At 47.9% G+C, this 14,287-nt stretch overlaps 1 protein-coding gene across 1 annotated transcript in view; it reads right to left on the bottom strand.

Annotated features, from left to right (window-relative positions):
• Nucleotides 1-14,287, bottom strand: part of HHIPL1 (HHIP like 1) — a 112,316-nt gene that overhangs the window by 76,920 nt on the left and 21,109 nt on the right. The window contains exon 4 of the mRNA XM_068254795.1: nucleotides 1,081-1,409. Coding sequence (XP_068110896.1) covers nucleotides 1,081-1,409 — 329 coding nt within the window. The remainder of the gene's footprint in view (nucleotides 1-1,080; nucleotides 1,410-14,287) is intronic.

Below are 14,287 nucleotides of genomic sequence, written 5' to 3'. Positions count from 1 at the left end.
CATGTGAACCACAAGCAATTCCGGGTACACCATTCGGTGTACTTGGCGATAATAAAGATGATTCTGATTCTGATCTGCAACAGCTTAGACAGCTCTGGGCTAACCCTAACACACAAACATACATACGCACACACAAATATGCACACACACAGAAAAACACAGACGCAAATACACACACACACACACACACACACACACATATACCGTAGCACAAACAAACACGCGCACACACATAAACACACAAATATGCACACACACAAAACCGCGCACAAGCAGAAAAACACAGACACATACACAAACATATGCACACACAAACAAACATACTCACGCACAGTACTCTTTAACTGTTCTGAGCACATTCTAAGCCCAATTGGCCATAAGACAAGACAAGACAAATAACATTTATATTGCGCTTTTCTCCTTGCGGACTCAAAGCGCCAGAGCAGAGCAGCAGCCACTAGGGCGCGCTCTATTGGCAGTAGCAGTGTAAGGGAGACTTGCCAAAGGTCTCCTACTGAATTAGTGCTGGCTTACTGAACAGGCAGAGCCGAGATTCGAACCCTGGTCTCCTGTGTCAGAGGCAGAGCCCTTAACCATTACACCATCAGCCAACTGCTATACGGCCATAAGGGCATTGTGAAAATTCCATGAATAAACCTTCCAACTCTACATACTGTATACATGTGAGAGCTGAGCGATATTTTACAATAATTAAAGGGTAAGTCCACCCAAAACTTATATGTTGGATTTTGGTGGATTCTGATCTTTTCAGTATCCTACCATTTTCAAATAGCCGTCCAATTCTTAACGTCAAGATTTTTTTGCCTTTTTTGTCATTGAGAAATCTAGCATGGGAGTCTTAATCATCCCAAAAACTATTAAAATAAAATAGAGGAGCAAAGGTCAAGAGTGCAATGATGACCACAGGTTGTCGTGTTGCCAACTCAGATGCCTCCATCTGCCAACTAGAGTCCTAAAACGATACAAGATGCCAAAAGGTGAAGCTATGCAGTATCCACTAATCTAACATATAAGTTCTGGAGGACTGTATGACCATACATGGTGGCATGATGTCATTACCTAGTGACGAATTGACACAGAGTTTTTTATCATAGCAGCTGAAGCCTTCCCTGGCCCTCCAGCCATAGTTCTTCCCTTTCTCTACAATGTCGACTTCTTCAAATTTATTCTGTCCTACATCTCCACAGAACAGGCGTCCTTTCCCCTCCTTTGTTTGGGGGTCTCCCCTATCAAATGAGCAGCGCCACATGTTCCTCACCCCATATGCATAGACTTCAGGCCTGGCGGACGGGTCATCAACAAATGGGTTGTCGGGCGGGATCTTGTAAAGAGGGCCGTGGTTGTTGTGGTTGACGTCGATGCGCAGTACTTTTCCCAACAATGTGGACCTGAAATGGATTACAAACACAAGACTTGTGAAATGAGGAAGAGTATATGACTGAAGCCTATATGTATCCCTTCACCCACTGCCTCTGGAACTGCATGTTTCCACTCACAATGTGGTTTTCAGACGCGATTCCCAGACATATGAAGACAAGCAGCTGTTTAATGCAATGGTGGCCACATAAGCACTAAGCATACTTCCTAACAAATGGTTTGTAGGAGTTTGGTGTTGCCATTTGTGTCTCGCTCTATGCAGCTTGGGATATAGGAACAGTTGGGTAACACCAATTCATGGATGCAAGAAGCAGTTAATTCAGGAGCTCAGAGTCACTACCTCTACTTCTGCTGGTGCTGCTCCCCATAAAAATGGCTCACAAATGGAATTTAGGGCTTCCTAAACATAACAAACATATCATATATACTCAAATATAAACCAAGGTACTTCATTTTTATTTGAGACTAGCTGGTCGCCCGGCGTTGCCCGGGTATGTAATTGGCTAGTGTTAGCTCTGCCCACTTTTTCTAATCCTAACACACAATTACTCAAGGATGACCTAGTTTGTGAGCTTTGCGGTCTTTGGCATCAATAATTAACATTGAAATGAAATAAATCTAATTGGCTGTGGCTCCACTCCTTTGAAAATCAATAGGTGAATTTTGATTAGCTTTTGTAGGCTCCACCCACTTTTCTGAATATGAATCCCAGTCACCCAGTGACCAACTATGCAAAGTTTAAAAACCCTGCCATTGACAATGTAAGAAAAACAAAAGTTTGCTTTCTTAAAACAGAAAGAATTTGCGATAATTCAAGTTGGAGTGAGCTTGAGATGTCTCCCAGTGCATCACTGCTGAAAATATGCAAATTAACCATTGTTACCCTTAATTAGAAGCTAAACACACCTCCAGAACCGCTGGAATGCAATGATGTGTCAGCTTGTTAATTTGTACAGAGCCATAATAATCCAACATGCATACAGACTGTTTTGGATTGTTTGATCCTCATCAGTGCATGGCATGGATTAATTTGGCTCTATGCAGTAGGGCTTGTAACACCGAGAGGTACAGACTAACCAGCAAGCTCATGGTGACCCAGAACTCATTGGAGTGTGTAAGGGACTACAATGGTCCTAAAAGCCCCCTTACTAAGGCCCGGTTCACATTAGCGGTTGCTATCCGGAATCGCCGTGCCGGAGCCGTGCCGGAGCCGGACCGCATGCGGACCGGACGAAACGGACGCACGGCATAGCAATGAAAGTCTATGCGACCGTTCACATGCGTCCGTTTCGTCCGGACCGGAGCCGGACCGGATCCGGACTCCGGCGTCCGTTCCAACATGCGCTATTTTTTGGTCCGGCTGACGTATCCGGACCGGAGCCGGAATGTTGCATCCGGCCAATGGAAACCAATGAGAACCGGAGAGCGCACAACACACTGGCTATAAAAACCGGATGTTGTACCACACTTCCTATGCTGACTCTATGGTATGGTGGCCATTTTGGATGGGGACCACATGGCACCAGCGTTCACAGAGTGGAGCAGCAGTGACTTCATGCTGGAGCTCTTTGGCAGCAATATGGAGCAGGATCTGTCTGATAGCGAGGGGGTGAGGCCCTACACATCAGAAGACCTCATCCTACAGGTGCAGCAGGTACCAGCCCTGTGGGACAAGGGGGATGCGGACCACAGCAACATCAAAAAATGCAGAGGCCTGTGGAAAAAAATTGCCAAGCTGTATGTGGAGGACTTTGAGAACTTGAGCAAGAGACAGTAAGGCACAGAGGGTATGTTGACTAGAAGTTTTTGGGGGGGGCTTGTGGTTTAAGCTTGTGATGTATTCCACTTTTGCTATGGATTTGTGTCACCCACGTGTTGCCCACCCACCTGTTCCCCACCCACCTGTACCCCACCTGTGATGTATCCCACCCACCTGTACCCCACCTGTGATGTACCCCACCTGTGCTGTATCCCACCCACCTGTGATGTATCCCACCCACCTGTACCCCACCTGTGATGTATCCCACCCACCTCTACCCCACCTGTGATGTATCCCACCTGTGATGTATCCCACCTGTGATGTATCCCACCCACCTGTACCCCACCTGTGCTGTATCCCACCCACCTGTGCTGTATCCCACCCACCTGTGATGTATCCCACCCACCTGTGATGTATCCCACCCACCTGTACCCCACCTGTGATGTATCCCACCCACCTGTACCCCACCTGTGATGTATCCCACCCACCTGTACCCCACCTGTGATGTATCCCACCCACCTCTACCCCACCTGTGATGTATCCCACCTGTGATGTATCCCACCCACCTGTACCCCACCTGTGCTGTATCCCACCCACCTGTGATGTACCCCACCTGTGATGTATCCCACCCACCTGTACCCCACCTGTGATGTATCCCACCCACCTGTACCCCACCTGTGATGTATCCCACCCACCTCTACCCCACCTGTGATGTATCCCACCCACCTCTACCCCACCTGTGATGTATCCCATCCACCTGTACCCCACCTGTGCTGTATCCCACCCACCTGTGATGTACCCCACCTGTGATGTATCCCACCCACCTGTACCCCACCTGTGATGTATCCCACCCACCTCTACCCCACCTGTGATGTATCCCACCCACCTCTACCCCACCTGTGATGTATCCCACCTGTGATGTATCCCACCCACCTGTACCCCACCCGTGCTGTATCCCACCCACCTGTGATGTACCCCACCTGTGATGTATCCCACCCACCTGTACCCCACCTGTGATGTATCCCACCCACCTCTACCCCACCTGTGATGTATCCCACCCACCTCTACCCCACCTGTGATGTATCCCACCCACCTGTACCCCACCTGTGATGTATCCCACCCACCTGTACCCCACCTGTGCTGTATCCCACCCACCTGTGATGTACCCCACCTGTGATGTATCCCACCCACCTGTACCCCACCTGTGATGTATCCCACCCACCTGTGATGTACCCCACCTGTGATGTATCCCACCCACCTGTACCCCACCTGTGATGTATCCCACCCACCTGTACCCCACCCACCTGTGATGTATCCCACCCACCTGCGATGTACCCCACCTGTGCACATAAAACATACACAATGACCAATTATTATACATCAATTTATTGTAAAAAATTAATACATTTAAAATCACTCAAAAACTTGAAACTCCAAAATAAACACATTTCAACAAAACATATTAAAAACCAAACATTCACCCTCGTCCTGGTGGTGTGGTAAAATAAAGTCTCAGTTGGTCCCTGTTCCGCAGTGACACTACCCTTGGCCTGGTTGCATACCTCCGCAGGGGCATTAGTGGAAGCACATTCGGGGGTTCCGGAGTCTCTCTTTCCTCCTGCCGCACAAAGTTGTGGAGGATGCATGCTGCCTTCACCACGACAACTGCGTTGCCCGGTTTTAGCAGCATGGGCGTGTGGAACACCCTCCACTTTGACACCAGGATCCCAAATGTGCACTCCACCATTCTCCTTGCACGGCTCAACCGAGCATTGAAGTGTAGCTGGCTGGCATCAAGTCCCCTGTCTGGGTACGGACGCATTACATGGTCGGACAGGGCGAAGGCCTCGTCCCCCACAAACACATAGGGGTAGGCCGGTGCCCTTGTCCCAGGCCAGGGTCTGTCACGGGGGAGACGCAGTCTGCCTTCCTCCATCAGCCGGCAAAGGGTCGTACGCTGGAAAATTCCAGAGTCATTGGAACTACCGTACGACCCCACATCCACGTACACAAACTTGTAGTCCGCATCTGCCACTGCCATTAGAACAATGCTGAAGTATTTTTTATAGTTGAAATAATGGCTGCCACTCCCCACGGGTTTCTGAATCCGGATGTGTTTCCCATCCAGTGCGCCAACACAATTAGGAAACTTGCACTCGGTCCAGAAGCCCTGGGCGATCTCCTCCCATTTCGTGGTGTCCGGCACAGGCATGTATCTGGCCCTCAGTCGCGTCCAAAGGATCCTCGAAGTCCTCACGACGATGCCTGCCACCGTGCTCTTCCCAATACGAAATGTGACATGTAGCGATGTATATGTTTGTCCAGTTGCGATGTACCTACAAGAGAAATAATCGAAATCAATTTTTCATGTCGTTACAGGAGAAAGGTTCAAGACAAGGTGGCGCAATATACGGGATGCATACGTGAAATGGCTACGGAAGAAAAAACTTGCCGAACGAAGTGGCAGTGGCGGGGGAAGGCGACAAAAAGACTACCAATTTGCCAAGCAATTGTCTTTCATCAATGCAAGCCTGGAACCTAGACTGTAAGTACCACTACTGTGGGCAGGAACTGAGAGCTCATACCATGACTTCGGCCATGTATTGCTATGGCCTCAATTCCCATGGCTAGCGAACTTTTCTCACAAGCTTTATCAAATGTTGGGTAGAAACGGTTGATAAAGTGATTGCTAGTGTTTGCTAGCTCTGTGAATTGACGCCACATGCTGTTTGGCACACCAATAAATATTGTTTTTATCTACAGGACTGAAGACAATTTGGAGCAAGAGGAACCGACCCAGGAGGCACGGTTCAGCAGTGAGGAGAGCTTGGTGGATGATGACGTCGCCGATGTAAACTATTGCCCCGAGGAGAGGAGTAGGAGGAGGGAGTCCTTAATCCCAACTCTCTCCTTTGATGATGACTTGGCAGAAGAGAGCTTGGATGTTGAGGTTGCAGGACCGAGTGTGGAAGAAGCTGAACCTCCACAATCGACCGCTATGGAAGCTCCAGGGGAACAAGAACAAAGTGAGGAGCACCGAGAGACTGCAGCACAACCAGCGCGCAGGGCAACCCCGACACAGGCCAGAGGACGGGAAGATGCTGCCACACCACCAGTGAGGACCACCACACCAGTGAGGCGTCGAGGTACCCTCCCCCCAACAAGGAGAGAGACAGAGTCCGAGATGTCCGGGGCTGTCTCCGGACTTCTCGGGATTCTTCAGAGCCACCAAACTCTCATAACCCGGCAGTTGCAAGATGAGGACAGGGGCCACATCATGGAGCAGTACAAGTCCCACATCACTTCACTGCAATGTGAGCTCGACGCTGTACATGGGCACTACAGGGACGAGCTTAAAATGATGCATGAGATGCACAGAGGAGAAATCGACCAACTGCGTGCGCAGCATCATCAGTCGGTGGGCCAGCTGCAGAACATGATGCAGCAAATGCATCAACAAAGCAAGGAACTACTGAAATTGCAGGCACACCCGTGTTTTCACACTGTGATGTCTCTAATACCATATCTGGAAAAGGTGCCTTCCCAAAACCTGATGGCGTGCCATTCCAATTTGCTGGAGGTGATTAAACAGCACATGGACACGCCATTATTGCAACCACCAATTTTTAGACCCCCACAACCAACAGCGGTGCCCACCTGGCAATCATCACAGATGTACACCGGCTACAGAGGCAGTCAATATGGGCCACCGCTGTCAGGGTCCAGCTCATCCACGACCAGCACCCAAGAGAGTCCAGATTTCCAGGCAGCAACTCCCACCTTTTCGAGTAGTGGTGCCGATACAATTTGAAAAAAAAAGTCAAATTGTTCCTGGACATGCTCCTCTGAATACCTCCGATCCGCGGAGGAAGGATACCATCACAGGGCTTTTTAACTTTTGGTTTTGCTGGACTTGAACTTTAGGGCCTGGTGTCCCTGAAAGACACTACCTGGGTCACAACCTTGTGCCTGTTGCACTGCACCTGTAGTCCTGCACCTGTGCCTTTGATTCCTCTTGTTCCTTACTTTGTTGATCCTAATCACTTGCACAAGACCCTTGGAGCCATGGGTGAAGGACACCTTCACTGGTCGGTGAGAGGCCTAGCCTTTTCACTGACCTGTGTCCTTCATCCATGGCTCAGAGGGTCCTGTGCCAGTGGTTAGGTTTTTGAAGCACTTCAATTTTAGGGCCTGGTGTCCCCGAAAGACACTACCTGGGTCACAACCTTGTGCCTGTTGCACTGCACCTGTAGTCATGCACCTCTGCCATCGGTTCCTCTTGCTCCTCACTTTGTTCTTGTTCCTAACCACTTGCACAAGACCCTTTGAACCATGGATGAAGGACACCTTGACTGGTCGGTGAGAGGCCTAGCCTTTTCACTGACCTGTGTCCTTCACCCATGGCTCATAGGGTCCTGTGCCAGTGGTTAGGTTTTTAAAGCACTTCAATTTTAGGGCCTGGTGTCCCCGAAAGACACTACCTGGGTCACAACCTTGTGCCTGTTGCACTGCACCTGTAGTCATGCACCTCTGCCATCGGTTCCTCTTGCTCCTCACTTTGTTCTTGTTCCTAACCACTTGCACAAGACCCTTTGAACCATGGATGAAGGACACCTTGACTGGTCGGTGAGAGGCCTAGCCTTTTCACTGACCTGTGTCCTTCACCCATGGCTCAGAGGGTCCTGTGCCAGTGGTTAGGTTTTTAAAGCACTTCAATTTTAGGGCCTGGTGTCCCCGAAAGACACTACCTGGGTCACAACCTTGTGCCTGTTGCACTGCACCTGTAGTCATGCACCTCTGCCATCGGTTCCTCTTGCTCCTCACTTTGTTCTTGTTCCTAACCACTTGCACAAGACCCTTTGAACCATGGATGAAGGACACCTTGACTGGTCGGTGAGAGGCCTAGCCTTTTCACTGACCTGTGTCCTTCACCCATGGCTCAGAGGGTCCTGTGCCAGTGGTTAGGTTTTTGAAGCACTTCAATTTTAGGGCCTGGTGTCCCCGAAAGACACTACCTGGGTCACAACCTTGTGCCTGTTGCACTGCACCTGTAGTCATGCACCTCTGCCATCGGTTCCTCTTGCTCCTCTCTTTGTTCTTGTTCCTAACCACTTGCACAAGACCCTTTGAACCATGGATGAAGGACACCTTGACTGGTCGGTGAGAGGCCTAGCCTTTTCACTGACCTGTGTCCTTCACCCATGGCTCAGAGGGTCCTGTGCCAGTGGTTAGGTTTTTAAAGCACTTCAATTTTAGGGCCTGGTGTCCCCGAAAGACACTACCTGGGTCACAACCTTGTGCCTGTTGCACTGCACCTGTAGTCATGCACCTCTGCCATCGGTTCCTCTTGCTCCTCTCTTTGTTCTTGTTCCTAACCACTAGCACAAGACCCTTTGAACCATGGATGAAGGACACCTTGACTGGTCGGTGAGAGGCCTAGCCTTTTCACTGACCTGTGTCCTTCATCCATGGCTCAGAGGGTCCTGTGCCAGTGGTTAGGTTTTTGAAGCACTTTAATATTAGGGACTGGTGTCCCCGAAAGACACTTGGGCAGCTATGCCCTGCAACTCTTCCAGCACAAAGTTGGTGGTTGGTGTTCCTTAAAACTGACCGGGCTATACCATAGATATGTTATTTTTTGTCTTCCATGTTGGAAGAATGTTTCCATGTTGGAAAGTGGTAGTTTTTGCAATAAAAAAATTTGTTTTTACATACCTCAGTGTGATGAGTAGTTGTTCTTGTGGTGTGACTGCTCTCCTGAACGTGGTATCCTTCTTCCTAAGGTCATCCTTCACCATCTCCAAAAGGGTATCAAACCTGTCAGGAGATGGAAAGGAAGAAGCTGTAAAGTATGTTGTGGGACAAGGTGTTGGGTGGAGGATGGGGGAGGTGTGTTTACAGAGGTTTGGGAGTGTTGTGGAGGGTGGGGGTGTAGTGTATAGCTAGGTATACAGGGGTGTGGGGGTCAGGGTGGTGTGTTTAGCTAGGTATACAGGGATGAGGTGTTGTGGGGGTGAGGGTGGGGTGTTTAGGGATGGTGGGGGTTGGTGTATTTAGGCCTAGATACTTACAGGGGAATAGACATCCGAGTGTAGCTGTAGAACTTCTGTGGGTGTCGTCTGAGGTCCCGGTAGAGGGCCTGGAACTCTCCCTTCCTCTGCCTCCTGGCTAGTAGAGGGTGCACCCACCATCTCCTGCGAGGAGCACGCCTTCTCCCCACATAGTAGTAGGTAAACAACAGGAAGGAGAGAATTCCCAGGTAATAAGCGTAAAAAATGACTGGATCCATGGTCCCAACTGCTGTCTCTGTATCCAAGGATGGTCTCCACACGTCCAGCTGTCTCCAACAATGACCCCAGAGCTTCTGCTGACCTCCCAGAACCCCAGGTATTTATACAGGTTGTTATCTCTTTAAGAATCCGGATCCGGACCGCAACCGTGTTCATACCGCACGGAAACCGTATGCAACCGGACCGGATCCGGACCGGATCCGGACAGGAACCGTACGGTTCAGGTCCGATCCGGCTCCGGTGCGGTCCGGACATCCGGTGCGGTTTTTGCAAAACCGCAAGTGTGAACGGGGCCTAAGATGTTAAGAAAAACAAAAGTTTGCTTTCTTAAAACAGAAAGAATTTGCGATAATTCAGGTTGGAGTGAGCTTGAGATGTCTCCCAGGGCATCACTGCTGAATATATGCAAATTAACCATTGTTACCCTTAGAAGCTAAACACACCTCCAGTGTAACAGTGTAAGAATGGCTGCAGTTTAAATTTTTCAGTGAAATTTGTATTTGTCTCCGCCCCCTTTTTGGTTATGGGAATAAAAAGTATCCTATACTTTATTCCAGGTAATGTACTATGTGTGTGCCAAATTTCAGTTTACATTCTAGCAGTGAAATTTGTATTTTTCTCCACCCACTGATGTCCTAATGTTTCCCGGGTATGTATTTGGCTGCTGTTGGCGGTGGCCACTTTTTCTAACGCTAACACACAATTGTCAAGAGTCAATGACCAAGTTTGTGAGATTTGTGGTCTTTGGCATGAATAATTTTCATTGAAATGAAACACATCTGATTCGCTGTTTGTGACCCCACCGCTTTTCTAAATATTTAACCCCAGTCACCCAATGATCAACTGTACCAGGTTTGAGGCTTGTGCCATTAACAGTGCAAAAATGGCAGCTATTAAATATTTGCCTTGAAAATCAATAGGTGAATTGTGATTGGTTTTTGTAGGCTCCACCCACTTTTCTGAATATTAATCCCAGTCACCCAGTGACCAACTGTGCAAAGTTTTAGAACCCTGCAATTAATAGTGTAAGAATGGCTGCAGTTTACATTTTCCCAGTGAAATTTGTGTTTGTCTCCGCCCATTGATGACTTGGCATTGCCCAGGTATGTATTTGGCTGGCGTTGGCTCTGCCCACTTTTTCTAACCCTAACACAAAATTACTTAATGACCAAGTTTGTGAGCTTTGCGGTCTTTGGCATCAATAATTTGCATTGAAATAAAATAAATCTGATTGGCTGTGGCTCTACCCCTTTTCTGAATTTAAACCCCAATCAACCAATGGCCAACTGTACCAGGTACAGGTGATTAACAGTGCAAGAGGCTTGTGCCATTAACAGTGCAAAAATGGCATCAATTAAATATTCCCCTTAAAGATTAATAGGTGGATTTTGATTGGCTTTTGTAGGCTCCACCCACTTTTCTGAATATTAATCTCAGTCACCCAGTGACCAACTGTGCAAAGTTTGAGAACCCTGCTATTAATAGTGTAAGAATTGCTGCAGTTTACATTTTCTCAGTGAAATTTGTATTTGTCTCCGCCTACTGATGACCCGGCATTGCCCGATTATGTATTTGGCTGGTGTTGGCTGCGCCCACTTTTCCTAACCCTAACACACAATTACTCAATGACCAAGTTTGTGAGCTTTGCGGTCTTTGGCATCAATAACCTGCATTAAAATGAAACAAATCAGATGTTTGGGGCTCCACCCCCTTATATAAATTTAAACCCCAGTCACGCAATGATCAACTGTACCAGGTTTGAGTCTTGTGCCATTAACAGTGCAAGAATGGCAGCAATGAAATATTCCCCTAAAAAAATCAATAGGTAATTTTTGATTTTTTTTTGTAGGCTCCACCCATGAATGAATATTAACCTCCTTGGCGGTTAATTTTTTCTGCAAAAATTGCAGAATTCCAATTTTTTTTTATTTTTTTTTTAAAGTTTCATGTAAAGCTACCAGAGTGGTAGCTACATGAAACACCACTAGAGGGCGCATGTGGCCCTCTAGTCCGATCGCCGCCGGCAACAATAGCAAACAGGGGAACGCGTATACAACGCGTTCCCCTGTTTGGCTTCTCCTGTCGCCATGGCGACGATCGGGATGACGTCATGGACGTCAGCCGACGTCCTGACGTCAGGGACACACGATCCAGCCCATAGCGCTGCCCGGAACTCATTGATCCGGGCAGCGCAGGGCTCTGGCGGGGGGGGGGCCCTCTTCAGCCGCTGCGTGCGGCCGATCGCCGCAGAGCGGCGGCGATCAAGCTGTGCGCGCGGCTAGCAAAGTGCTGGCTGCGCGCACAGCAATTTACAAAATGAAAATCGCCCCACCAGGGGCTGAGATCTCCCCCTGCGCGGCATAGCCCGAGCTCAGCTCGGGCTTACCGCCAGGGAGGTTAATCCCAGTCACCCAGTGACCAACTGTGCAAAGTTTGAGAACCCTACCATTAACAGTGTAAGAATGGCTGCGGTTTACATTTTCCCAGTAAAATTTGTATTTGTCTCCGCCCACTTATGACCCTGCGTTGCCCGCTTATGTAATTGGCTGGTGTTGGCTGTGCCCACTTTCCTAACCCTAACACACAATTAATCAATTACTCAAGTACCAAGTTTGTGAGCTTTGCGGTGTTTGGCAACAATAATTTGCATTGGAATGAAACAAATCTGATTGTCTATTTGTGGCTCCACCCCCTTTCTGAAATTGAACCCCAGTCACCCAATGATCAACTATACCAGGTTTGAGGCTTGTGCCATTAACAGTGCAAGAATGGCAGGTTTGAGGCTCGTGCCATTAACAGTGCAAGAATGGCAGAAATATTCCCCTTGAAATTCGACCAACTGTGCAAAGTTTGAGAACCCTGCCATTAACAGTGTAAGAAAAACAAAAGTTTGCTTTCTTAACACAGAAAGAATTTGCATTAATTCAGGTTGGAGTGAGCTTGAGATGTCTCCCAGCACATCACTGCTGAATAAATGCAAATTAACCATTGTTACCCTTGGAAGCTAAACACACCTCCAGAAGCGCTGGAATGCAATGATGTGTCATCTTGCTAATTTGTACAGAGCCATAATAATCCAACATGCATACAGACTGTTTTGGATTGTTTGATCCTCATCAGTGCATGGCATGGATTAATTTGGCTCTATGCAGTAGGGCTTGTAACACCGAGAGGCACAGACTAACCAGCCAGCTCATGGTGACCCAGAACTCATTGGAGTGTGTAAGAGGCTACAATGGTCCTAAAAGCCCCCTTACTAAGATGTTAAGAAAAACAAAAGTTTGCTTTCTTAAAACAGAAAGAAATTCAGGTTGGAGTGAGCTTGAGATGTCTCCCAGTGCATCACTGCTGAATATATGCAAATTAACCATTGTTGCCCTTAGCAGCTAAACACACCTCCAGTGTAACAGTGTAAGAATGGCTGCAGTTTACATATTCCAGTGAAATTTGTATGTGTCTCTTTTTGGTTATGGGAATAAAAAGTATCCTATACTTTATTCCAGGTAATGTACTATGTGTGTGCCAAATTTCATTCAAATCCGTTCAGCCGTTTTTGCGTGATCGAGTAACAAACATCCGAACTTTCCCATTTATTATATTAGTAGGATAAGCCTGGGGGAGAAACCCAGGCCACTACTTTTAACATCCTCATATCTCTTCTCTGGTGAACTAGTTCCCCATCCCCTATTACCATACAGCATTTCCTGTTGTCTAGTGGTCACCCTCTACCCCCCATAAAGCACTCCCTGGTGTCTAGTGGTCGCCCTATACCCCCCCCCCCCCCCCCCATACAGCATTCCCTGGTGTCTAGTGATCTCCCCTCCCTCCACTATACAATGTTCCCTGGTGGCTTGTGGTCCCCACAACCTCCACATACAGTGATCGCTGGTGGTCCAGTGGCCGCTTCTCCTTCCCAGCATCTTCTAATGGCAGAGTAGTGGCAGAGGAGATGGTGAGGGAGCTAAAAAGTCAGGTCCCCTCTCCCTGCATCCCCTATGCTGACCCGAGTATAAACCAAGATTTTGTTTTGGAGTTTTCCTTTAAAGGACAACTGAAGTGAGAGGGATATGGAGGCTGCCATATTTATCTCCTGTTAAACAATACCAGTTGCCTGGCAGCCCTGCTGATCCATTTGGCTGCAGTAGTGTCTGAATAACACCAGAAACAAGCATGCAGCTAATCTTGTCAGAACTGACAATGTCAGAATCACCTGATCTGCTGCATGCGTGTTCAGGGGCTATGGCTAAAAGTATTAGAGGCAGAGGATCAGCAGGATAGCCAGGCAACTGGTATTATGTAAAAGGAAATAAATATGGCAGCCTCCATATTCCTCTCACTTCAGTTGGCCTTTAACCTCCCTGGCGGTGCTTTTCTCTCTGGATTTATGGATTTAAAAGCGGTACATTTTTTTCAAAAATTTTAGGCCTCCAATTCTTAAGTCATAACTCACCAAAATGTATCAGAATAAAGGCCTGGTAGACATTCTGCATATAAATAAAAGACTGGAACACAAAATGGTTGAATTAATTACATTTGTGAATGAACTTAAATAAATTGTGTAACTGTACAAATAAGGCAGGCAGAGAGCAGTCAAAATCCATGCAAAAATCGTCAACAGTAAGGCACAAGCATGTGGGAACCAAATGGCCATATTGTTAACATGCTGTGCTTTCAAATCATCTTATCTACCATGGCAGTCAGGGGACACAGGGGAAAGATCAAATCGCTACTTGTGAAATGAGAAGGAAGGGTGTTCTGTTGTGTTGTGTGGGGTGTGTGTGTCACTCGAAAACGGCTTGACCGATTTGAACGAAACTTGGTACACAGATCCCTTACTACC

This window comes from Hyperolius riggenbachi, chromosome 9 (genome assembly GCF_040937935.1).
Source record: "Hyperolius riggenbachi isolate aHypRig1 chromosome 9, aHypRig1.pri, whole genome shotgun sequence".
Taxonomy (NCBI): domain Eukaryota; kingdom Metazoa; phylum Chordata; class Amphibia; order Anura; family Hyperoliidae; genus Hyperolius; species Hyperolius riggenbachi.
Note: the sequence above shows the minus strand (reverse complement) of the source record. Positions and strands in the feature narration are given on the sequence as shown.